At 38.7% G+C, this 27,191-nt stretch overlaps 1 protein-coding gene across 4 annotated transcripts; it reads right to left on the reverse strand.

Annotated features, from left to right (window-relative positions):
- Positions 1-726: 726 nt before the first annotated feature.
- On the reverse strand, positions 727-24,307 carry LOC131255483 (WAT1-related protein At5g40210). 4 transcript variants are annotated; one of them, XM_058256220.1, is made up of 7 exons: positions 24,051-24,307; positions 23,905-23,967; positions 20,370-20,486; positions 15,660-15,861; positions 15,352-15,510; positions 15,101-15,252; positions 727-1,161 (listed from the first exon to the last, which is right to left on the reverse strand). In XM_058256220.1, exons 1-7 carry the CDS (start codon positions 24,239-24,241, stop codon positions 933-935), a joined length of 1,113 nt encoding a protein of 370 aa, XP_058112203.1. In that variant the 5' UTR covers positions 24,242-24,307; the 3' UTR covers positions 727-932. The 4 variants fall into 4 exon arrangements, with proteins under 4 accessions (XP_058112203.1, XP_058112204.1, XP_058112202.1 ...); XM_058256221.1 differs by having other exon boundaries at positions 727-1,086; positions 15,597-15,861; XM_058256219.1 differs by having other exon boundaries at positions 15,597-15,861.
- Between the last annotated feature and the right edge of the window lie 2,884 nt (positions 24,308-27,191).

Raw genomic sequence — 27,191 nt, forward strand, 5'->3', positions numbered from 1 at the left:
GGCCGGGGTCTCACCTAATCCACTCCCTCAAAGAACCAGGTCAGGTCTGAATAGGGCATGAACCCATAGATGAAACAGATCCAAATCTCACGTGGACCACACCACAAGAAAATAGTGGTGACTGAACGCTCACCATTAAAATCTAAGGTCCACTCTAATGTTTATTTGCAATCCAAACCTGTTGATAAGGTCGCATAGACCTGGATGAAGGGAAAACACAAATATAAGCTTGATCCAAAACTTGTGGCCCCCAAGAATTTTTAATGGTTGGCATTCAATCACTACCGTTTCCTGTAGTATGGTCCACCTGAGATTTGAATCTGCCACAATTTTGGGCTCATGTGATAAAATGATAGATGGATGGAGTGGATAAAACATATACATTACCGTAGGGTCCACATAGCACTGACAAGTAGAGACTCAGCAGTATCCAACAATTAATGGTTGTGTTACAGTAGGGTGGAATTTTCGAGGCCAATAATTGCTATTAAACCCCTAAGTATTTCACTAGCAGGCCCACCACACTGAGCTGTATTGTTTAGTACGTTGGTTGGGTTGTGGCTGGATTCTTATATCATGGCTAGATTTCAATGTATTCCTCTCCTCAGTTCCTACCCTTTTGAAATCATGAGGAATAAATAGTCAGTCTGGTAGCCACTTTTTTCTCAAGCATCGTGGTCAATGACTATTCATTAATGTTAAAATCTGTCTAAATCAATGCTTATTTCATACAATTACCAGGCTCCTGCTGATCTTTTTTTCTTTTTTTTTTTTTGGTTAGCTTGTTAGTACACCCACTGTCAGTTCACACTTCACTGTTAGCCACCCCCATTAGGGAATCGATACCAAGACCTCGGTGTTGAAACGGGCTCATGCTGATCTGTGTAGATATTTTCTTCCCTTTTTTATACAAAAATAAAAAAAATAAAAATCTAATTTTCAAAGTAATTTGGCAAGAGGGGGACCTTCTGTGTCGATGATGTTTCCAATCCACCAACTCTCTTGTCGTCGTCCTTTTTTTCTTCTTTTCTTTGTCCCCACATTACAGCATAAAATCCAATGGCTATTATCACAGCACCAATCACACTGGTAAAAAAGAAGAAGAAGAAAGATTTATATCCTATCAGGAAACCTCCAATCAGCGACGGTAAGAGATGATGCCTGAGACGATGAAAAAATGGCGTGATTGAAAAAATAAAAATAAAAATCAAAGGCCTCAGATCAGTTACTCTGATACCATGATAAAACCAATAAACCAATTTTGGAGAAAGTTTTTTTTTTTTTTTTTTTTCTATGTATTCATCCTTTACAATGATTGGAACAAATAGAGGAGAGAGGGAATCAAATACCTAATCTCAATGACAGAAAAAGAAAATGCAACAAGGAAAATATGAAGATTGCCTAACATACAATAAGAATACAGCTGCAGGTATTTCTAATTGGAGATTTCATAATATATCCATCTGTGCATTTCCATTTGTACATGAACATATACAAGGACGCAATTTTAGAGAGGGAAACTGAAATTGAATGTAGGACCCTATAACAAATCATACAGTTACGCTGCAAGCCTGCAATGATGGTTCATGATCCAGAATGTCAATTTGAATCTGATAGGCCCCACCATGGATTTGGGTTGCCCAGACATGATCCTGACCCTCCAGTGGATGGCCTAGTAAGGGGTGGTAGAGAATTAAAAAATGCAAATATGTTCCAAAATCAATGGAAGAAGGGCCAAAATTCCAATGTTAGGTTGATAATTGTAGAAACCAATCCACCCTTAGTTTGTTCTAGCATGTGAAAATTTTGGGGCCTCTCCCATGCACAGTGGGGGCCATCAGATTAATGGTGGGCCAAACATTTGGGAATTGGGAGACTCAAGGAACTGTACATTTGTTGAGGCACTGATATGGACAATGAGTAGGATGGAGCAGGAAAAACAGTATATGGAACCATGAAAACAGAGGCTATAGACATGAAAGGTGTGAGAGTGTAGCAATCTTAGGGACATTGATCTCGGGTCCCTCTCGTCCTTCAAAGCGATCCTAAAAAGCTTGTTTCAGTGTCAATTGTTATTGTTAATTAACAATGGAGTGAAACAAACTTTTTGTCTGTCTTTAGATGTAAAAGTGAATTGAACTGAGTATAGGATATCTATGTACAACTGTACATATTATAGATAGATATATGGATGGATCCATTTAAAATATATATATATATATATATATATCTCTTATAGATTGCTATAGATCTCTCACATCGCCTATATATTCTTGCAAATTGCAAGTGATCAGTTTTATCAAGAGGAATTGATCAGAGTTAATAATCTTTTCAAGCATTAATAGTGAAAAGCTAACTCCCAAAAAGACAGTAACTTGACTGCAAGGCTAGATCCTCATTAATATGAATGACAAGGAATTATAATATGGTTGCACCACCACTACCAGTAGGGGATGTAGCTGATGCCAAATAGGTGAAACAAGATGATGATGGTGATGTGAGTAACCTTATTGTAATTTCCTTCCATCGGCATTCGCATTGAGGGACTGCACATTTTAAGCAGTTGGAGAACCCTCCACCACAATGTATAGACAATTTATTATAATTAGATAGTTCATCCAAACACACCCATAATTTTCAATTGTTGTGTATCTTCATTGAGACTTTACCTTGTTCTCTCTCTAATCCAATTTTGTCCAGTAGAATCAGATATCAATCAACTCTCCTGAGGAAGTAAGTGTTGGGTTTGGTTGTTGCAAACATACGAAGTGTTACATCATCAGGTCTTGCATTCTGCCTTTCAAAAAGTATATTGTTAGTGTGTGATATCAAGTGTATCAATGCTCCAAGGTTTTTGCATGATAAATTGGGGAAAGATGGCTAGTAATTGATTTGAAATGAAGAAATTTGATAACCAAAGGTGAAGAACCAAGTTTATTCCACGAATCTATCAAAGGAAATGATGCTGAAATTAGAGATGGCTATGGAAGAGGAAATATTTTGTCTTTAAAGAAACCATACTTGGATTTAGTGAAGTTACAGAAGGGGTGAAGGTAGTTGGATGCAAATGGGTATAGTATATACAAAATCAAGAAGAGTGGCAATGGCAAGCTTGAAACATTGGATAGGCTAATAGCATGGTATTTGTACAAAAGGTATTGGCTTCATTGAATTTTTTTCTCTGATGGTGAAGTTGATTTCAATTCAGTTAGTGCATGTGTATCTTGTTGTGTTTGATCTAGAATTTAGCAAATGGATGAGAAGACAGCTTTCTTATATGGATATGAAAATGGCTTTCTCCTTATTTTCTGGCTTGGCCTTTTCTTTTAATAAATTTTTTCTTTGTATTGCTTGAAGAAAGAGGTGTGTATGCAACAGGTGGAACTTCTAGCCAAATAAGAAGAACGCCATGTTTTTAAGTTAAAAACATTTTGTTAAGGGCTTAAACAAGCATCGAAGCAATGGTACAAGAAGTTTAACTCAATCATGTTAGACACCATGGGTATCAAAGAAACAATTATGATCATGAATGTTTACATCAAGTTCTTTCATGATGATAAATTTCTAATCTTGGTATTATATGTTGATGATATGCAAGGTTTGCAAGGACATGAACAAGATTAGGTAATTGCAAAGTTGTTTACATGAAGCTTTTGAGATAAAGGATTTTGGTTTAGCACGTCAAATTATTGGAATAGAAGTCAAAAGAAATATGTAAGATGGAACAATGGTTCTTTCCCTTACTTCGGAACTTGCTGCCAAAAAAAGTAAAGGAAAAAAAAGAAAAAGAAAAAAAAAAAGACATGTATTATGTGAATAATGCTGCTAAAAAGTCTATGCGACTGACTGGCATAGTGCTCCAGATAAGCCCAATGATGAACCGCCTTGGCCACATTGTCCGCATCAAAAGCCAATTCCTCCGAAGACAATCCGCCAAAAGATATACCACCAAAGCATGTGCTATATGAACGATGTTGTCACAAGATTTATGCAATAGACCGACGCAACGGCCTAAGCAAACTATAACGGCCGCATGAAGAATCATCAAGGCCACCATGGCCAAACACAAGAAAGTTCCCAAGACTACAACGGCTGCATGGAAAAACATCACATCACGATCACAGTGACTGAAAAGAAAATTCAAACAGCCAATGACAACCGAAATGACCAACCTAACAGCCAATTCGACCAGAATTGCCAAATTAACGGCCGTGATGTTTTTCCAAATGACGGTCTAAGCGACCAACCTAATGGCTGATTCGACCATTATTGTTAAATTAATGGCCAAAATGACAAACCTAATGGCCACTTCGACTAGAATTGTCAAATTAACAGGCAGAATGTCCGATTTCACGGCCGATTCAACCAAAACAGCCAAATTAATAGCCGACGAGAAGATTTAACAACTAAAATGGTCCTCCCAACGGTAGAGGTGTACACGAGTCGAACTGAGTCGACCTTGGCATAGCTCGGCTCAACTCGGCCACTAGTTGAACCCAGCTTGAACTCGGCTCGGCTCGGTCCTTGAGCCTAATTGGCCAGCTTGGCTCGATTTAGTAAGCAGCTCCGGCTAGTTCGAGTTGAGTTCGAGCCAAGATCGAGCCTTTGCGACATTTTCTCAAACACATGGAGTGCACCTTCAATTTCTCACGGATTGTAAAACAGTAGCTTCAGTTTACAAGTATTTCATCAAACACTCAGTAGGCAACATAAAAAACAACATACAAGGGTATTTGTTTTATATCCATACCTTCCTCGCCACCAATCGACACTTCGTTGAGTCATTTCATCAAATACTTGCTGAGCAACATCAATATAAAAATAACTGAGTCACCGAACTAGTTCGATCCAAGTTCGATTTGAGTTGAGTCGAGTCAAGCTCGAACTCGGTTCGAAATTTTTTCGAGCTAAAAAAATCAGCTCGACTCGGCTCGAGCTAAGTTTCGAATCGAGTCGAATTGAGCTTTTTCGAGTCGAGTCGAGCGAGCTAACCGAGCTAACTCGATTCGTGTACAGCTCTACCTAATGGGCAATTAGACGAAGAATTGTCAAACACCCATTCAACGTCTCTTCACATTCTTCGAATGCAGAGAGATGTGGGGGCATTGTTTACACTTGGCCGATCATGGTCAGATCGAACAGTCCAGAAGATGCCATGTGGTTGTCATGCCACACGTGGAGGTGAACTTCACAACGACTTAGAAACGTGTACATGTGGGGGTACTAAATGTTAGAGTTCTATCAAAAGCAACTCTCTACAAAGAAAATCTCTATCCAACATTTAATGCTAGAGTCATACTAAAAGCAACTCATTCATATGCCAAAGCTAAGTGACGTGAGGACTCCAACAAGTTTCCTATGTAGGAATCCAATGACATAAAGACTCCAATAAACTCTCTTATGCACGACCGGAATAATAAGAGGCGTACATCATCTCTTATACACGTGGCATCATACAATTGATTATGCTTATGTGGAGAATCAATGAGATTTGCATGTTCGACCGACAAAATCTTTCACAATGCCGAAGATTATGCACGACTAACGCCTCTCCAAGCCTATAAAACTAGCATTCGACGAAGAGCTCTAAGCCTTTGCCGCACACAACCAATAAATCTGTACAACATAATGTTGTCTCTCCTAGTTTTAGCTTCTTAGCTTAGATATTCAACTTTTGTCTAGCCATGTTGCAACAAGTCTAGAATCCTTAGTTTAGCTTATATCCACTATTATCTAGCACTATCGTTGCAGTATGCTTTAGGAGTACATTAAATATCCACGACTCCTTCGTTGGATCCCACCGATCACCGAGTTCTTACTAGGTAGATCACACCAGTCATGTCTTGCAAACTGCACACCTTGGTTGTTCTGTCCACACAGGTAGTTGTAGGTAATTATTTTTATTTCTCTGATTATTTTAGTTTTCTTTCGCTGATTGTACTATTCTTACTTGCAAATCAATAAAATTGGTGATCAACCTTATTTTAAATCTTTTCCATCCATTATCAATTCATTAAGAAACACGATACGCTATCACTGTTGAAAGAAAAGTCCTTAGCGCAAGGCAAATAAATCCCATTTTGAAGGACTAACCTTCCCCTTCTAAGTCACCTGATCGCTATAACATTGATGGCTGAACAATCAGATCAACCTTCACAGGTCTGATCCTAATCCGGCCAGTTTGGTGCCTAGGGTCATAAGCATTCAATTGATTCGAGTCGAGTACAACTCTAGCACACCCGACACCATTTATAATTGCACACATTGACTAAATTTGAGCCGTTCGTAACATGTGTGGCCATGCATCAAATCAACCTTCACATGTCTGATCCTTATCCGGCTAGTTTGACGTCTGGGGTCACATGCGTTCAATCGATTTGAGACCCTAACATGCTTGACAGTATTCCTAATCACACACGTGTGGCCACACATTTGAATTAAACATCAAAGTGGATCCAAACTAAAACTAAGGATTCCAGATTTGTTGCAATATGGTTGGACATAAGTGGAATATCTAAGCTAAGAAGCTAAAACTATGATAGGCAGGATTGCGATGTAGAGATTGATCTGTTGTATGGTGAAGGCTTAAATCTCCATGTCGAATACTGCTTTTATAAGCTTAGAGAGGCAGTGGTCGTGCGCAATCTTTAGCATCGTGAAAAATTTGGTCGGTTAGCCACGCAAATATCATAAGCGTAGCCAATCGTATCATATCAAGTATACAAGAGATCACGTCTCTTGGTATTTCGGTCGTGAATAGGAGAGTTCACCAAAGTTTGGACTCCCGCATAATAAACTTGTTGGAGTCTTCACGTCACTTGGCTTTAGCATCTGAGAGAGTTGCTTTTGATAGGACTCTAGCATTAAATGCTAGATAAAGATTTGTTATGATGGGATTTGCTTTATAAAGAGTTGCTTTTAATAGAACTGTAACATTTAATATTCTCACATGTACACGTCTCTAACTCATTCTTTTAAAGTTCACCTCCACCAAGTGTAGCATGGTTGCCATGTGGCATCTTCTAGATCGTTCAATCTGGCTGTGATCGGCCAGGTGTAAACAGGTGCTCTAGGGTGTATATGCAGATTGTATATGCCACACTACTGTGGGCCCCACTTGAAGCCCATTTGGATGAACCTAACCATCCAATCCAATGCCCCATTACTTGATGCCATAAGTGGGCCTATAATGCCAACATTCTCCCACTTGGACTACTCATGGTATTGTTTTATATTAAATAGATTTTATATATCTAGTACGTACTTTAAAAGCTCGAAACCTTCAGATATCTTATAATGGATCATGGATGGTACCCAAAATAATTGGTTTATTGAAGCCAACGATATGGGACCAAGGCAATCGTCACCACATTTATCAAATTGGGGACCAAGTATTATTAAAAATATGAGCACTCTCAGCGATAATGGATCCTCATGCGTAGGTGCATGATATGAAAATCTCATGTTAAATGTATCAGGCATGCATATTTTCAAGCGGTCCTGCAATCTCTATCAAGAGATGCCTTATGCCTCAAATGAAAAAACCAAATTATTTCATTCAATTACTTCAACACTGCACATCAAACGATAAGAAGAACAAAATCCTTAATGCCATAAACGAAGTTGTTAATTGAACTAGATAAACTGAAATGTGCATATAGCTAGAATATCTGTATACTCCCACCGATGAAACACATCTTTAATGCTAACAATTCCCATATTGCTCAATGCTAACAATTCCCATATTGCTCACCATCACCAATCCCTTGAATGACTTAGTAAGTAAACTTTTAGTTAGTGGGCCTGCAACCATCAGCTCCATGCTAATGTGTTCCATAAACACTAGACGATCCTAAATCATTTCCTTTACAACAAAAAACTTTATGCCTGTGTTTTGACTTTGACAAACTTTTATTATTGTTAGAGAAGAACATCGTTGTAGAATTATTACAACATATTCTCAACGGCTTTACAATTGAATTCACAATTTGAAGCCCTGAGATAAAGTTATGTAGCCATATCGCCTAACACGTGGCTTTATAGCAGGTGATAAATTCCACTTCCATGATGGATGAAGCTATAAGCTTCTGCTTTCAACGCTTCTACGAAATAGCTCCACCAACCATTATGAAATCATATCCAGATGTAGACTTCTTATTATCGAGGCACCTAGCATGGTCTGAATCTATATACAAAATCAAATCCAACCGATTAGTTTGTCTATATGTGGGCACAAAGTCTTCTATCCATTGCGAATACTGCATTACTTTCTTTGCCGCTCTCTAACAGTCCGTCTCTATATTCATCAAGTATCTCCCAAACATTCAAACTACAAAGGCTATGTCAAGTCAAGTGCAAACTAGTGCATACATAATGCTCGCCACTATAGATGCATAAGGATATCCAACATCCTTTTCTTTCCAAAATCATTCTTCGGACTTTGTAGGGGACTAAACTTGTTGCCTTTGATGACAAAAGCCTTGCCTATTGCACAATTCTACAAGCTGTATCTACTAAAAATCCTTTCAACGTAGGTTTCTAAGACAATCCCAAAATACCTATTAAACTGTCACAATATATTTATATACCAATGACAAATGGTGTTGCTAAGATCCATCATCTTGAAGTTCTTTGATAAAAACATTTTGACATCACACATCAACCCTTTATCATTGCTAGCTAGTAGCATATCATCAACATCAGTGTTCGAGTTATCTCCGATATCATCCTTATCTCTAGCTCAACAATACTAATAATGCTGGTAGTATCAGAAATTTAAGGTATTAGCAATGTATCACTAAGTATTGCCAACGTATCAATATTGCTAATATAATCGCCAATATATTCAACTATGTAAATTCTAGGTGTTGCTTGTATTGCCAATGCATCAATACTGCCAATGTATCACCAATATTTTTTACTATGTAAATTCTAAGTAATGCTTGTATCATAAGTGCATTGACGATATTTCAATAATATCACCAATGTATTGATATCGTCAAGTTTTTGTTTATTAGAAAATTTTTTATTTTTTATTTTTTTCATGGGCACATGGTTATATGTAGTGTTCAATTTGTCATTGATAATATTGATAATATCTCGATCTTATTGATATCGCAACATGCGCGATATTGAGACCACTATCTTTTGTTTCCTTTCCAATTGTCGATGATTTCTTGGTGAAATATAATGTGTTGTTGATATTTTGTAATATCAATGGATGTGTAGATGGAAGGTTGGATGGTTAAATAGACTGGATGGAGTTCTCCTTAATCAAGTTTCTCTTTACCCCAACATTCATATTCTCATTCACATGCGTTTATTTTACTAATTGGAGGTACAAGTTATCAAGGTCTAACTGATATAGGTTATCCACTAATGAGACAAGATTAATCATATCTAGACCACACGACAATACAAACTTTCCATATATATATAAAAAAAGTATATCCTTTAGCGTCTAGACGCAATAAAGAAATCAAATTGTGCCTAATAGAAGGCATATAAAAGGTGCTATCAAGGTCCATAATATCCTAACTATAACTTTAACTTATGGACCCCTATAGCCTAAACTACCGCCTGAGCGCTATTGTCCATGACAATGTAGTGCTCTGCATCATTAAGCTGATCAGATGGCTCCTTCTAAATCTTGCATGGAATTCGAAGCGTGAATGGTGGCTCCTAAATTAATCCACCATGAATTTTCAGATGCATCAATTAAACTTGATTCAAAGCATACAAGAATAATTTTTCTTATTTCACTAGTAGTTCTCTTTCAAGGATGTGACCCTAAAGACACCTTTAGAAGTGGAATGCATCACATTTTCAATGGTATAAAGAACCAGTGCTTAATTAATTTTAGAAGATAATGAGTGAGATAAGCATAACTGTTACAAGAATGATTTAGATTCACATTGGAAAATTCCCATCATTTTAAGCATAAAATTTTGCTAAACCTTATCCAATTGACTAGTGCATCATTGTGATCCCTTTGGGCCAAGATCACAACATGAGAATGGTTATCACAACATGAAGCTGGTTGAATGCCAATAACGCAAGCCCATATAGTCCAACGCCTTTATGACAAGATGGACAATTTGATCTCATGTCACTAACATCACCCACCCCATCCCAAATAGTCTGACGTCTTTATGACAAGATAGGAAATTTGATCTCATGTCATTAACATTACCCACCCCCATGGTGTGCCATAAAGGCCGTTATGTAAAGGTAATGGTGGCAACCGTTATACGTTACGAGGTCGTAACAGCCGTAACAACCGTTATGGAAAAAAATGACCAGTAATTGCCGTTAACGGCACGTTACATCCCCTATAAAGGCCACAATAGTCCCTTAATGGTCTATTACAGGACATATATAAGTTTTTCATACTTTTTAATCAACATTATAGGGCAGATACAAGTTTTTCAGGGGTTTTTTCAATAGATAAAAAATAAAAAAGAGAGACCGTAATGGCCGTTACGGGGCCATAATTGCCGTTATGCCCCGTATCGTAAAGGTAACGGTGGTCACCGTTACGGCCACCGTTACCATTGTAGAACACCTTGCCCACCCCATCCCATTTGAGTCTCACCAAATAGGTAACTTATTTATGTCGAACACTATTCCGTTTGGAGACAAATACCATCTTATTGATTGTTATTGCATGACGCGTACGTCATTATGCCCTTTGATTCTAAGAGTTGATGGGCACCATCAACCACTACCACTTTAGTGGAGCATGCAACTAGTGCTACCTATCAATCCCTAGAAACTAGAATCCACCCAATCCATTGCCCCTAATGGAGATTCTCATTGCCTATAAACAAAGAGACAAGTAACAGGGCTATGTAGGCCACTGATCTGTAATCTTGTCTAGCCACTTTATTAGGTTAGACCCTTAGAATATGGATGGGCATGATGCCCAAGAATTATATTCAAGGCCCTAGACTAGGATGGCTTGTTTGAGCCTAGTGACCATCATGACAATCTTGATACACATAATCTTGTTGTGGGAAAATGAATCTTTAGTGAATGGGCATGGTGAAAATACTAAGCATCATGTGCATAAACTATATGGTCCTAGAAGAGGTCCTTGACTGGCACATATATCATTATAGAACATGATGTGTCCTGGGAGAAACATTAGATCTAGGTGGACCACCTGTACAGTTGTGCAATTTAAATCTGGGCAATCCACTAGTTTGATGTCATCTTAAAATTACAAGTGTGCATTGATGCAAACAGGGACAATTCACCGTACTTAAAACATGCGCAAAATTAGGTATGAAGGATGCACTATGACTGTAATTAATCAACAAAACATGAGGCAAGAGTACGGAGATTACATCCTTTGGATCGATTACAATCGTTCGATCAATTACAACCATTGGATTAACCGAATTCTGTTTCCTGAGCTCAATGACAATTGGTTAATGCTATGAGCTACAGTCCAATACAGCAGGATTGCACTGTGGTGCTTTCAGAATCTGCACTAGAGGCCCATTACAGTGATGAATGACAGTCACTGCTATTAGATCAATTATAAAAAGAAAATAAAACGATGACAGCCATATTCTCCACCATGCACAAAAGAAAACTATCTCAATAAGTGCAGTGGAATTTATGTTACTACATTGTTTCCCCAACTGACCACAATCAAAACCATAGAGAAAATAAGGGAGATGTGATCTCAGCCATTAACCCAAATGCATGGAAATCCCATCATTGGATCAGTGAGAAACAAGAAAGAAAAAAGGGGGATTTGAGCAATCCGAAGCCATCATAAATGATTTTCATGATAGATGAGTTCTGATGGGATGAGTGATGGGTTTGCATTATCAATCAGAAACTCCAACCGTCAAGTTGCTCTTGCTCCATGAACCAGATGTATGTGAGCTCTGATACCATATATTACACCAATACTCCAGATCTCACAAATCTCATATATTGAATCACGAACAAGGAATACCTGTAACCCGTGCTGGCGCCTCCCACCATTAACACCAGTCAACAGAAATCGCGTAACAAGAAGGTACACATTCAGTTCTTCCCCGCATAATGCCAATGGGAAGGGTTCCTTCGTGCTGGAAGATTTGGGGACCCATGTGTCGATTTATAGGGTGTTGGTCGGCTGTTCCATCCTTCCCATCAATGAATTTGCTGCCGACATGTTTTTGTCCACACCTCTCTCCCACACAAGGGAGAGAGAAACCTTGGCCCCTCTTTATCAACATATATATGGTACTCTAGGTGTACGTGCAGATTTTACACACCACACTAGTTTGGGCCCCAACTGAAATCAATTTGGGTGATCCAAACCATCGAATCCAATGCCCAATCAACCGATGCCATGAGTGGCCCATTATGCTAACACTTGGTTCAAGTTGTCTTCAAAGCAAGTATCAAAGCCAAAAGGAGAAGATAGGTTGATGGCACAAGTAACTTATATGAGTATGGTTGGAAGCTTGATGTTTGTTATGTTGTGCAAGAAACCAATCAACAACATTGAACATTTGGTAAGAGTGCTAAGTCAGGTTATGGCAGATCTGGACACATAAGACACCACTAAATGGGTGCTCGGATATTTGAGAGGCAGAAGTAATTTCTCCACCTCAACAAAGGATCTAAAAGTATGCATGATTTTGTGGATGCAAATTGTGCCCAAGATATCTATAAAGGAAGGTAAACTACACTATATGTATTCCTTTTTCCCAGTGGGTAGGTGAGTTGAATGTCAAAGCTACAAGCAAAGTTGACATTAATGTTTAAAATATTGGTATCATATCACGTTAGGTATTGCATCCTTGCGATATAGATGCGTATTAGTTATTGCACGGGATATATTGTTTGTATCAAGTAATTTATCGTACTTTTTGAGAAACATGAGAAAACATGGAAAAATGGTTGAATTTTTCAATGAAACTTTAGGGATTATTAAAAAAAACCTTAATACATAAGTTTTCCTTTTGTATAAGGTCTTAAGCTATGCGTTGTCTAATTGAACTAATGTAACAATATTCAAATTCATTGCATAACATTTAGAGTGTATGTGATGATCATTTCATCAAATACTCCTAAATACTTCAAAATTAGTGGTTAGTTGAAGGGAAATTTTGAAAAAAAATATTTTAATATTTTTAATATTAGTTTTTAATTTAAAAATGAATTTTATTTTCCGATAATTGACAAAGACTTAACAAATCAGTAGATCAGTCCTCATACATGCTTGCTTTAATGTTTGAAGTGTAAAATTGCAAACAATTTGGGAGAAATTGTGGAAATTTTAAATTTTCCCAAAATCAAACCACCTACACTCAAGTTTCAAAATTAGAGTTTATATGATGATCATTTCATCAAATACTCCTAAATACTTTGAAATTAGTCTTAATTGCCAGCTAGTTGAAGGAAAATTTTGAAAAAAAAAAAACATAGAAAACGTGAAGAACCAATGGATATTGAAATCAAAACTTCAATTTCATTATTTTTCATGCAAAACATTAAAAGCCAATAGATTTATAACCATTTGATACTAATTTAATATAATTTCAACAAAAATAGGGATCAAAAATTGAAAATGCTCATCGGATTGAACATGTGGGATATATCGGTACTACATGTGCATTTCATATTGCACAGGTGGGATACAAGATATATCGTGGGATATATAAACTGATATTGTTGATATTTAAAACATTGGGAATGACTGAGGTTGTCTACAAGGTGGCAACAAAGACTTGCAAGGAAACAATTTTGCTCGAGAGCTTGATGGGTGAGTAGGTTCTTAATGTAAACGTTTGAATTTATTTTGTGACAAACATGAGTACCACTTATTTGTCAAAGAATCCTATGATTAAATATCAAAAGAACCAAGCATATTTTGGTCTGATACACTCCATTCGGCAATGAAAGATTCAGTTGATAAAGGTAGGAACTGAGAAGATCGTGCCAGATATGTTTATAAAAATGTGTTTATGAAAATGGTTCATGTAGAGAAGTTGGAGCAAAGCCCAACTTCTCTAAAGCTTTAGGATGATGTGATCGTGGTGTTTTGGCAAAGCATGAAAAATGATTTTGCTATCTAGTGTGAAGATTGTTAGTATTTGACAACAAAATCATTATTACACTTAAAATATAGTCATAGAGTAAAGATCTATGTGTGCACAAGGTTGCAATGGGCTGGACGTAGTTCTAGCAAAATCAAAATTTTGAATATGCCCAATCCGAAAACCCAGCACGACCAGGTCAAAATCCGGGCCCAAGCTCGGCCCATTGCCAAGCCTATGTATTTGTAATGGAGGAAAACAAATTTGAGACGTTCTCATTTGAGAGTGTGAGGGACACAAAGTGATCTCCAAAGGCACCTTTCAATGCTGAAAAGTGCGGTACGAAAGTTGCATAGGGTTTGTCATTGAGAAGAAGAGGTAACCGTTGGTATCATTGTAATACCTCTTTTTTTTTTAATGGATGATTATGATTAATTTGATTGCCATTTCTCCCGTGGATGTACCTCATCATGTTGAACCATGTATATCTTGTCTCTTGTCGTTTGTAATTGTGTGTTGGTGCATTTTTCTTCTATTTATTTTCCTTCTTTTTGTTGCACACAATTCTTGGTGGAGTTTGTGGTTCTTAGTTGTGCATATAAGGTGTTTGTGGGTTTGCTTGAATCAACAATCACTTTATGAACAATGGTGTTGGCCACCATATAAACTCATGAAAACTGCGACAAAGCAATGTTGGGAACTCGTCGCCAACAATTTTATCCATGTTCCAAGGATGAGAAATGGTACATGGAATTGGGGATTCCACATACGAGCGATTGAGGTGAATCATGGCATACATGCCAACATGACATGTGTGCGAGATTCAGGCCAATCAAAAGACTGACCTTGAACACACATTGACCCATTAATAAGGCTAGTCCACTCATCAGGTGGGCCACACACATGAGGAAAATGTACAGTTACAAAGAAAAGCACCAAATTGTGTATATTCCATGTAGTGCCAGCCCAACTTGTAGGACAGAGCACTTGATGCTGAGCCCAACCTTCTCCATTGTCGGAACAAAAACAAAAGGAGAGAGTGAGAGAAACTATACCTTCCAAGATGAAGAGTATCCCCAAGGAACATAGCACCCATGATGGCCGCAATTGCAATTCCCAAGGGCTTGAACATAGCTACAAAAACAGGCCCCTTCTTTTGCATGCACCATGTTTGAACATTGTACGTAAGCACACTCCCAAAAACTGCCTACAGAGAAGCCATGCTAGTGCACATTAAGCTCTAGTCCCCCAGTGGTGCATATTAGCCAAAGCCAATAAATATTAGTGAAGTTAGTCATTTGCTTACAGAATATACAATGGAGATGAGTTCAATATCAGGTCTTAGTATCCATGCTTTTGGGTCTCTTTCTGCAAAAAGAGAGACTATTGCACATTGAATAGCCCCAAAGAAGCAATTAAAAGCTACTATAGTAATCTCTGATGGATATCTCTTAACAGTTGCTGCCTGAAAAACACATGAATGCAGATGGGTAAGTCCTCATGAGTTGAATGGAATGATAAGTGCTTTATGTGGGTTTTATGGACTTTTACTTGGAGAGTAATCCATATTGAGGCAGATAAAGAAGCAGTTCCAAGGAAAAGGCCACCGAGTACCCAGTTATCTTTTGCCAAGGAATTGGAAGGAGGTTTGTGAAAGAGAAGGACAGAATGATCATGACCGGCGTGGGTGGAAGGTGATGAAGCCTTGATTGATGGGCCCTTGTAGAGAGTGACTATTAATGCTCCTGAGATTGAGACCAGAGTGCCTATGAGTTTGGCCTGGCTGCTTGCACTTCTTATATCTACCATTTCCAGCCTGAAACCATTCATTCAACAGAAACAAACTAGTCACTGACAGGTTGACCATTTACGAAGGGCCATGATATCCTACTTGGTGGATCATAGTACACCAAAATGGGCCCATGTTCTAATATCCTACTATCATAGTCATCAATCTTAAAACTCTTTTCAGTCGAATGTGGATATTTCATATTAGTTATATTTATTTTCTTAACCATCTAATTTGAATTGAAACGTTAGAACTTCCCTGCTGAGGAGAATTTTGGGCATGATCCATATGTGGTGGGGAGCAACACCAAATGCAAACTGTTAGAGTATAGGATATTTGTAGAGCGCAGAGTGTAGAATGAAAAGAATATATAAAAGAGGTGGGAGATCTGTAGAGATCTATAACAGATCTTGACAGATATATTTGTATCCCTCTATATACTTATGTATGGTATGTCCAGTCATACATAGATATCCTACACTTTAAAAGAATCAATGGGCCCCATTTGTCAGAACTGGAAACTAAGCAAAGCCTATATCTCTTTTCTTATTGGCAGGGAAGGGAATAGCTAAAGAGAAATATTCGCATACAACACTCCATTTTAACTTTCACATGCAGCCTTTGTATTTACTGCAAATGTGACATTTTGGCAGAAAAACCAAGTCATGAAAAAGGCTAGCCGTACCATGAAGAAAACATGGAGCTAAATGTGGGAGGATCCACTCATAAGGTGGGGCACAAGTACGTTGACAACAAGTTTTAGTTCCATGATTCTTATAATTAGATGCTACTCCCACTTTGAACTTGTGCTCCCTGATGCAGGACAATTAACCACTTGCTCTAAAAGCTGTAACTGTTAGAGCATGACGAATCAATCCCTTTATCTCATAGCCCAGGCCCCACATCTCATGGGTAAAGACCTCAGCCAAACCCCCCTTGTTGGCCCTAAATCACATGGGTACTACCTCACACGAGCCGCCTGCCTCACAGGGGTGGGGCCCGCCTCACACGGGCCGCTCACCCCGAGCGTGCCCCTGCATCCCACAAGCAACCCCACTCGAGTCCGGTGTGAAAACGCCCCTGCATTACTCCCGCTCCTGCTTCCTAGCCATTTACACTTGCTAACCTTTTGAAAGGCACTTCCCCGCTCCCACTCCAGCACCCAAGGTATTTAATAACAGTAACAGTGATCATAACGACCAGCCTTATGGCTTACAATACCAGATGTAACAGCTGTTTCAGACCTGTAAAAGTTTAAATAATAATAATAAACAAAGAAAATATATTGACCCTGTATCAAACTGTTATTAGTCCGTAACAGGTGCTATGGTCCATTTTTTTTTTCCCAAAACAAGCATTATACCTTTTATCGCGAAACGGCTCCCACTTTACAGTTACATAACGACCATAACTAACCGTTTTTTTAATACCATGCCAACACCTGAACTCATTGCAACTTCATTTCATGTTTTGTGCGACTATGGTCAAAGCATCAGTTATCCATTGATGTCAGCAATGTAGCACGCAAGATGAATGAACCATCGAAGTTTTCACCCTAGTTACTCTTTTATTATGCAGCCCCCTTTTTAATGGCTCAAATGTGATATGTGAGTGACACAATATCAAGAAAGTGTTGTACTTGAAACTTCACATACAATCTTGCATGGGATCATCTCCCAAATATATCTCAAAAACTAGAAAAACCCACACATTATTCATGAGAAGTGATCACCTACAAGCATGTGAACTTGTCAGAAGTTATGTGCAAGCAAAATGGAAGGAAAGAAAGTGTTGTACTTGAAGGTTCACATACAATGATGTATGGGATCATTACTCCTAAATAAAACTCAAAAACTAGAAAACCCCACACATTATTCATGAGAAGTGATTACCTATACAAGCATCTATAAGCTGACTTGTCATGCAGGTTTATCTTTCCCACCAACCTTTCACTTGTGAAGCCCATCATATCATGCAAACAACAGACCTTGTTGTCATATAGTTTTGCACTCTATAAAATGAGTCTTCATGCATCTGATGGCACCATTTCACCTATCTAATTCATCACTATTTGTTTGTGCCAAACAGCCTACTTTGAGTCTCTACGACTAAGGGGCACGCTCCTCAACAGAGCCTCTGCGCCAAGCACAGAGCCCCTAGCACCGAACTGCCAGGGTAGGCACTAGGGCTAACATCTTTCCTACTTCCTCAAACAATCACTAGGTAACATATGTCTACTACCTCTTGGGTGAGAAATCTGAGCCCCAAAGGCTTATAAATAACCCCCTCCACTCATTTCGAGAAGAGGTGATTCGGATTCATTCTTATTGAATTCACAACACTCAAACTTCAAGAATTTATGTGTAGACGCTCATCAAGGTGAGCCTCACTTGCCTAAACAGTCCCACTCTCTACTAGGAGGATCTTGTGCTATGTGCTAAGCCTACCAGGGAAAGCCATAGTGGCATGCACCAAGCTCCCAAAGGATAAGGTTTTGCACCTAGGCACAGACCTATTATAACATCTACGCTAAGGTACGGAGCACTTCCTCAACCCTTTGTCTAAGGACCACGGGCGCAACAACTCGAGACCAAACTCTCTCCCAACCTGGCAGCCTGACGCCCTATTCCCAGATACTAACGGAAGTCAATTGGCATAGCATTATTTTGGCTACATAGCTTGCAGATACTTGTAAATGGAATCATAATCCTTAATGCTATTCTAAAAAGGTATTCCAAAATGGTTATAGCCGTTACGTACTGGTAATGATTGTAATCATCATGCGTTACGGGGTTGTAACGGCCATCAAAAAAAAAATTGACCAGTAACAGCTTATAATGGCTTGTAATGGTTCATTATGGGCTGAAATAGGTATTTTCAAAAAAAGAAGAAGTCAATATGGCTAGTATTTGTAACAACAATTGCCTTTATAACCATCATTACTGCAAGGGACCGTTTGGATACGAGTAAATGGAGGTAAGTAGGTGTAATTGGGAGTAAATGAAGGTAAATGGTAATTGAGGTGTGTTTGGAAGGGAGTAAATGCATGTAAATGGAATGAAATGGGAGTAAAGGTGCATGTAAATGAAATCCTCCCTATGAGAGAGAAGTTGGAAGTAAATGGGGTGAAATGCCTTTTTGAGCTCCTTGGAGAGTTGCACGTGTAAACAAAGGTGCCGCAATGCACATGTTTGCCACACTTGTGTCATGTTAATGATAATTCGAAATAATCCAATGATCAACTACATCACTAAAATCACACCAAAAGAATGATCCAAACCATCTAAAGGATGGCCATAAAAATGGATGGTTAAAAAAGTCGACAACTTGCTTGTTTGTGATTCTTACATTTGTGGCTTACCTGAGGCTTGGAACTTCCTCATTTTTTGCTAAAGTATATATTTCAATGGGTTTATTACAATTAAATATCACATATATACACTAAGTTGGGATATTAAAGCTAATTTGGAATGTCACATATATTCCTGTAAATATATTGAAAAATTCAAATGCATTCTAATTCTTCTCATTTATTCCCATCCAAACAGAATATTTGGATTTCAAATGCATTTCATTTACTCGCATCTAAACACAACTATGTAAGCCATTTACTTCCAATTCATTTACCTCCAATTCTATTTTCCATTTACCTCCAATTACAAGCTCCCAAACGAGCCCTAATGAAATAATTTGCATTTCAACATTAAATGCTAAAGAAAAAGAGGCTATTTTTGTTATGAACATGCCCACCACAAGAGATCACATCTTGGAAGTCAAGCTAATCCGCTCATTAGGGCCACCTGCATGTTGAGTCAGACCATTGATTTTCCTTTAATTCCAACATTGTGGCCCACAGGTGGAGCCTACTAGACTGATTTTTGGAAAGAGAGGTTTTCATTGTGCAGCCAACCATTTGAATGGTAGAGATGCCCTAACAACCAGTATCTTAATGGGAAAAAATGGGTTTACTTGACAAGATAGTATCCAGGTGCCTATATGTGAATATTTCTCTTTGTTCATTAGTAAGCTAGAGGTAAACCATATGGACATAACAAGATAAACCAATGGAGAAAATTGCATGCAATTAGTTTTCCAATTATTAAAAGCATGCATTATTAAAGGACCTGGAAAATGCTTCAAACCAAAGTAAAGGGTATTTAGGTAATTTATGAGGTGAAGCTGTTTGTCAAGGGAAGCTCTCCATCAAAGAGACCTACATCTATATAATAGCTACTCCCCTCTTTCCCACATCTTGCAAACCACTTCCTTTCTCCATCCATATATACTAATACTAAAAAAACACCAGTTGTTTTCTCTTTAGTTGGCAAGAAGTATTATAAATTCATTTAAAAAAATAATTTAAAAAGAACAATTTATATGTTTGGTCAAAGTCTCACCCTTCAAATAAGTAATAACCTCAAATTCATTAGACCCACAAGAATATACTAAATTAATTTCTAGGTACAAAATTTGCTAGAACAGGAAAAAACCCACAATTGTTTGCTTTTTGGTAGGGGAAAAGGGGAGGGCAGAACCTGAAAATAATAGCAAGAATGAAGGTGAAAGCCGGGATCAAGTTGCCCATTGCAGAAGCAAGAGTGGGAGAGCTATAACTAACACCAGTGAATACACAATTCTGCATGATAGTAATCCTGTAAAAAAATCCAATAATTAAATAAATAATAAAGGGAGTGTTTGGTTGCACTAAATATCATGAAATTTCATGATATTTGGTGTAAACAAATGCACCGCACCCAAAATGAGATTTTGTGCTAAATAAGTACAAGACTGAGAATCCTTTGGCAAACAAATACAATGCACATTTAATAATTTATTGAGGTGAAGAAACAATACATAACAAGGAGCATAACAAGGAGCAGGATCCAATATAGCAATGCAGGTTTCGTACCGTCTTTTTTTTTTTTTTTTTTTTAACACATGCACACACACCCCTACACACTCACGCCATAGTGGGATTTCACCACCTATGGGTACTCGAACCCTCAACCAGGTGTTGAAACTCCTGTGAGTCTACCACCGGAGTAAGAGCAAGGACCCAGGTTTCGTAGCGCCTAAAAAGCATCCATCTCCAATCCATACGCATAGCACATGTCTCAACCTAGCAAGTGTATGGGACATCTACGTGCCCCACCATGATGAAGATGTTCATACACAAAAAATCAGGCCGATCCACCCAGCAACTAGACCACAGATGTACATTGTATGTGCCTTGTCAACAAGTTCTTGAACTCATTGATTTTTTTGGTACACCGATGGCTAATAAATGGATTAACCTGATTTTTGCATGCTGGCATCCTAATCACAGGACCACACGTAGATGTGGATTGCCAACAGCCTGACTGCAAGGGATTCCTGCAGCCACTGTAATGTATGTGTTATATCCAATCTGTTCATCTGTTTTGCCAGCTTAGGGCATGAACTCAAACATGAGGCAGATCTAAACCTCAAGTGGACCACACCAAATAGTGGGGATTGACTGACCACAGTTGTAAATTTTGAACGGCCATTGTTGAAATATTCTTGGGGGCCATAAAAGTTATAGATTAAGTTGATTTTGTGTTTTCCTTTCATCCAGGTTGGAGTTACCTTGTGAATGGTGCTCGGAATGTTTCAATTGTGTCTTTATCCCCCAGCCGGCGAAACGGATGGATGGAATGTATAGACCACATACATCATGGTAGGCCCCACAGAGCTTAGGCCATAAGGGCGTGTTTGGGCGGTGGGATTAGAAGGGATTAGGTGAGATGGGATTCAAAAAACATAATTATTATCCATGGCAGGGATTATGGCAGGGATTGCCTCGTGTTGCCATGAGATAAGATTAATTCCATGCTTTGTTTGTAATATGGTGGTACATTAAATGGATATACTCACCCTCATTTGAAATTACTGAGAATAACACACGCGTTATATCTAAACTGTTCATTTGTTTTGTAACCTCATTTTATGGCATGTGCCTAAAAATGAGGTAGATCCAAAACTTATGTGGCCCCAAAGAAGTTTTCCACGGTAAGTATTCAATCCCCGTTGCTTTCTATGGTGGGGTCCACTTGAGCTTTAGATTTACCTGAGTTTTTGACCCATGCTCTAAAATAATCTCAAAAAATGGATGGACGGTGTGGATATAGCCCATACATCATGGTGGGACCTACACAACTTGCTAACTTTAAGTGAGATTGGCACGGAACCCAATGCAATTCCATCTAATCTAATTCCAAGCGTTTCCATTCTTCCCAAACATGAAGTGGAATAGGCACACGACCATATGAATCCCATCCCACCTAATCCCTTCTAATCCCACTGCCCAAACACACCCTGAAGCAATTTGCATTTTCCATACTCTTTCCAACATGGAACAAGTGCGGCAGCGGGCGATAAAACCTTGCCATGGTGCGTTGTAGTGATGGCAGAATTGGAAATAAGTTGACGAATAGGGGTAATTTATTCAACCAAAAAAAAATAAAAATAAAATAAAACTTGTTCATTAATTTATTAGGGTTTATGTAAATAATTATATATTTGCAAATACCCACATAAAAATAATATATATGCAGATAACCACATCATTAATTTGTGGTTATTGCAAATACTGACACTCCTTTAGTTTATTCTAACGGTTGTTAATTATTTTGATATATTCTTAAAAAATGATGAAACTATCTCTACCGTAAAATCTTTTTTTCTCTTTTCAACTAAAAAACAAAATCCAAATTAAAATTATTTTGTAGTATATTCCACAAGGAAGAAAATTATAGAATTTATATTCTCATATATAAGAATTTTGTGGCATGTTCCATATAGGCATTTTTGTCATTTTCTTAAGGCTGCGAACAAAAGTTATGGAAACTAACGGAATGTTAGTATTTGCAATAATTACAAATTAACAATGTAATGATTTGCAAATTATATATTTTAAAGTCTGAGTATTTGCAAATACTCTATTATCGAGGAGGTAATCTGCAAAGACCCCTAGTTTATTACGGAAATGTTAATAAGCGGGTGAGTAGAGGCAATTTATGTAAGTAACAAAGACATAAAGGGAAACTTGCAGTAAAAGGCTGGTGAGAACTTTTTTAGAACTCATCTCCCGTGATATATGCACAAAATCTAAACGGTCTACATGATGCAGAACGCCATAAAACCTAGAAGGCTAAGCTTTTACCCTAATCCAAAACTTTGGTGAGCCATGACAAAAGGAAACAGTTTCCTCCCTTGATTTACCTCTCTTTGCAATGGCCCACAAGATTTTTGAATCAGGTTGAAAGTTGAGCCCTTGGGTTTCATGGGATGCTTACATCACATAGACCGTTCAGATTTTCTGCCCATGACATGACATGTGTGGTAAGATGCACACCTAAGAAGGTGCGCATGTGAGCATTACTCAACTTTCTTATATTTTAATAGAGGAAGTGGCCGACAATGCCTAACCAGTACCGATGTTTAAAGACATGTACAGCAATAATCAATGATTGCTGTTCTTGGGAAGCTAGGTGGGGGCCACCGTTATGTTTGTGAGAAATCCAACCGTCCATTTGTTGAACAAAAGATAAGCCAGATCCAAAAACTCAAGTGCACCATACGAGAAGAAAGTGAAGAAGGAAATGCTTAACGTTGAAACCTTACAGGAATATACTTTGATGTTTATATGCCATCCAACGCCTGATAAAGTCATTCCAACTGAACCGAAAACACAAAAAACTTAGCCTGATAAAAAATTACTTCTGTCGCCCTACAAATGTTTCAACTGTGGTTATTCAATGCCCAGTGTTTCCTCTCATGTGTCCCACTTGAGTTTTGATCCGGTCTCATGTCCTAAAATGAGAGGGCAAAACGGATGGACGGGGTGGATTTCTCACAAACATCACGGTGGGCCCCACATAAATCCGCGTCTCTGGATAGGTGTAGACTGTGGATTGCATACGGCCCCAAAATCACCCTCATCAGATGATCAGAGCCATTCAAAAAAGGCCCTGCAAAATGACGGTAAGAGGCGTCTACCGTGCAGAGTGCGTAAAATAGAGGATGAAGAGGGGCAGAATTCTAACATACCCAGTTAACGCAAGCAAGAAGAATCTGCAGAGGAGACGGAAGGTGAGGGGCGGACGCTGCATCCTGCAAAAGAAATGATAATTTAAGTGACATTTATGTAATTTGCGAGTACTTCAATGGCAATAGGGAAGGAGAGGGAAGTAGACCTTTGGAGGAAGAAGGAAGAAGGGAGGAGGAGGATAGAGGCAAAGGCATTTGAGTAAAGGACAAAGATGAAATGACTCATTCCTCTTGACATGGCTTCTTTGCTGAGAGTAGTCATGCCCACGTCCAGCAATTCCACCACAACCATAGCGCAATATGGCAATACTTCCCAAAACCAGTCATGTACCATCATCTCTCTCTCTCTCTCTCTCTCTCTCTCTCTGAAAAGTTGTGATAGCCGGCTACCACGCTTTGGGCACCACTCTCTCTCATAAGTTATCTCCCTTTAAAAATTTTTTTTTTTTAAAATTTTTAATTTTTAATTTTTTTATGAGAAATTTGCGACTGTACGACCCATTTATGGCCCATTTAGGAAACTACACCCACCTCATTTTCCTTTGCGAGAATACGCCCGAGCTGTACGGAAGGCTTGCCAAAGGTCGAAAATACCCCTGCTTGTTCCTTCAAGCGGATATGCGGCGCTCGAAGACAAGCGGTGACACTCCTCGAACTCCGAATTGTACGAACGGTTCAAAAGATATCAGAGTTACATGGGCCCCACAGTTACGTATTTATTATATCCACAACGTTCATCCATAGTTCGAGATCATTTCGGAGCATTATCAAAAAAAAAATCCTATCCAAAGATCAACTGGACCACACCACAAAGAGCAACGGGAAAATTGATTTTAACCGTTAAAAATTTTATATGGCCCACCATAACATTTATTTTCCATCCAATATATTCATAATGTCACAAAGACATGGATGAAGAGGAAAAACAAATTTTGTAATGGTCCAAAACTTCTGGGACCCCTAAAAGGGTTTCAATGGTAGACGTTCAATCTTCCACTGCCTTTTACAGTGTGGTCCACTTGATAGCTAAATCTGTCTTATTTTTCTTCCCAAGCGTTAGTACGAGTTCGCCAAATAGATGGACGGTTTGGATATAACACATACCTCATAAAAGGACCCACAAAGGCGGTGGGGATTACAACAAGGGAAAAAAAAGCTGGGATCTTTGGCTACGGATTATAACCGTAGCGATAACCGCAGCCAATGCTTTTTCAATATGTCCTCTACTATACATCGAAGGTCTTTCGATATATACTTCGATATATCGAATGTCTTTCGATTAATCAGAAAAGGTCCAAAACTGTCCAGCAACTTTGTATAAAAAATCTTACAATTTTCGATTAATCGAAGTGTATTCGATATGTATCGAAGATATAGCTACAGATTATAGCTGTAGCCATAACTGTAGTCCGTAAAAGTCTATGCAAATTTTTTTATTTTTTTATTTTTTAGTTTTTAGTTTTTATTTTTTACATGGAGAACTTTATTCTACCTACAATTTTCTCTAATACATATTTATATAAATATGTATATATAAGCATATAAAAAAAGAATTCTCTCTTTTTTTCATTTATTTCTCTATTCATTCAACAAGAATATCTTATAAACCAAAATTAGTTACTTGATGTACCCTATATGATTTTGGGGTAGGAGATGATATTTTAGCCAACTAACCTAGTTATTTTCTAAGATTCCATCAGGTCGATGGTTGAAATTCCATTTCATTCACTTTGCGGTCAATTTCAATCAGTTCATGGTCATTTCCATGCATTTCACCGTCAATTCCCTCCACTTCACGGACAATTCCATGCATTTCACGGTCATCCCAAACTATTTCGTGTTGATTCACGGTCGTTTCGAGGCATTTCGCGGTCAATTCCCTTCACTTCACGATCATTTGCATGCATTTCGCGCTCAAATTGCTTCAAACCATGATCATTCCCATGCACTTCACGGTCATCCCAAACAATTCCGTGTTGATTCACGGTTGTTTCGAGGCATTTCGCGGTCAATTCCCTTCACTTCACGGTCAGTTGCATGCAACTGACCGCTGATCATGAATTGATGCGATTTGAGCGCGAAATGCATGCAAATGACCGTGAAGTGAAGGGAATTGACCGCGAAATGCCTCGAAACGACCGTGAATCAACACGAAATTGTTTGGGACGACCGTGAAACGCATGCGAATGATCATGGTTTGAAGCGATTTGAGCGCGAAATGCATGCAACTGACCGTGAAGTGAAGGGAATTGACTGTGAAATGCCTCGAAATGACCGTGAATCAACACGGAATTGTTTGGGACGACCGTGAAATGCATAGGAATGATCATGGTTTGAAGTGATTTGACCGTAAAATGCATGCAAATGATCGTCAAGTGAAGGGAATTAACCGCAAAATGCCTCGAAACGACCGTGAATCAACACGGAATTGTTTGGGACGACCGTGAAATGCATGGGAATGATCATGGTTTGAAGCGAATTGATCGCGAAATGCATGGGAATGATCATGGTTTGAAGCGAATTGATCGCGAAATGCATGCAAATGACCGTGAAGTGAAGCGAATTGACTGCGAAATGCCTCGAAATGACGGTGAATCAACACAGAATTGTTTGGGACGACCGCGAAATGCATGGGAATGATCATGGTTTGAAGCGATTTGACCGCGAAATGCATGCAACTGACCGTGCAGTGAAGGGAATTGACCGTGAAATGCCTCGAAACGACCGTGAATCAACATGGAATTGTTTGGGATGACAGGGAAATGCATGGGAATGATCATGGTTTGAAGCGAATTGACCACGAAATGCATGCAACTGACCGTGGAGTGAAGGGAATTGACCGCGAAATGCCTCAAAACGACCGTGAATCAACACGGAATTGTTTGGAATGACCGCGAAATGCATAGGAATGATCATGGTTTGAAGCGAATTGACCGCGAAATGCATGAAATGACCGTGGAGTGAAGCGAATTGACCGCGAAATGCCTCGAAACGACCGTGAATCAACACGGAATTGTTTGGGACGACCGTGAAGTGCATGGGAATGATCATGGTTTGAAGCGAATTGACCGCGAAATGCATGCAACTGACCGTGAAGTGAGGGGAATTGACCGCGAAATGCCTCGAAACGACCGTGAATCAACACGGAATTGTTTGGGATGACAGTGAAATGCATGGGAATGATCATGGTTTGAAGCGAATTCACCGCGAAATGCATGCAACTGATCGTGGAGTGAAGCGAATTGACCGTGAAATGCCTCGAAACGACCGTGAATCAACACGGAATT

Source organism: Magnolia sinica, chromosome 9 (assembly GCF_029962835.1).
Source record: "Magnolia sinica isolate HGM2019 chromosome 9, MsV1, whole genome shotgun sequence".
Classification (NCBI taxonomy): domain Eukaryota; kingdom Viridiplantae; phylum Streptophyta; class Magnoliopsida; order Magnoliales; family Magnoliaceae; genus Magnolia; species Magnolia sinica.

Coding starts and splice junctions, on each gene's coding strand:
- LOC131255483 (XM_058256219.1), bottom strand. CDS start 24,241: ATGATGGTACATGACTGGTTTTGGGAAGTATTGCCATATTGCGCTATG. Junction 20,487..23,904: donor TTCTTGCTTGCGTTAACTGG/GTATGTTAGAAT, acceptor ATTTTTTTACAG/GATTACTATCATGCAGAATT. Junction 15,253..15,351: donor TCATCTCCATTGTATATTCT/GTAAGCAAATGA, acceptor GCTTCTCTGTAG/GCAGTTTTTGGGAGTGTGCT.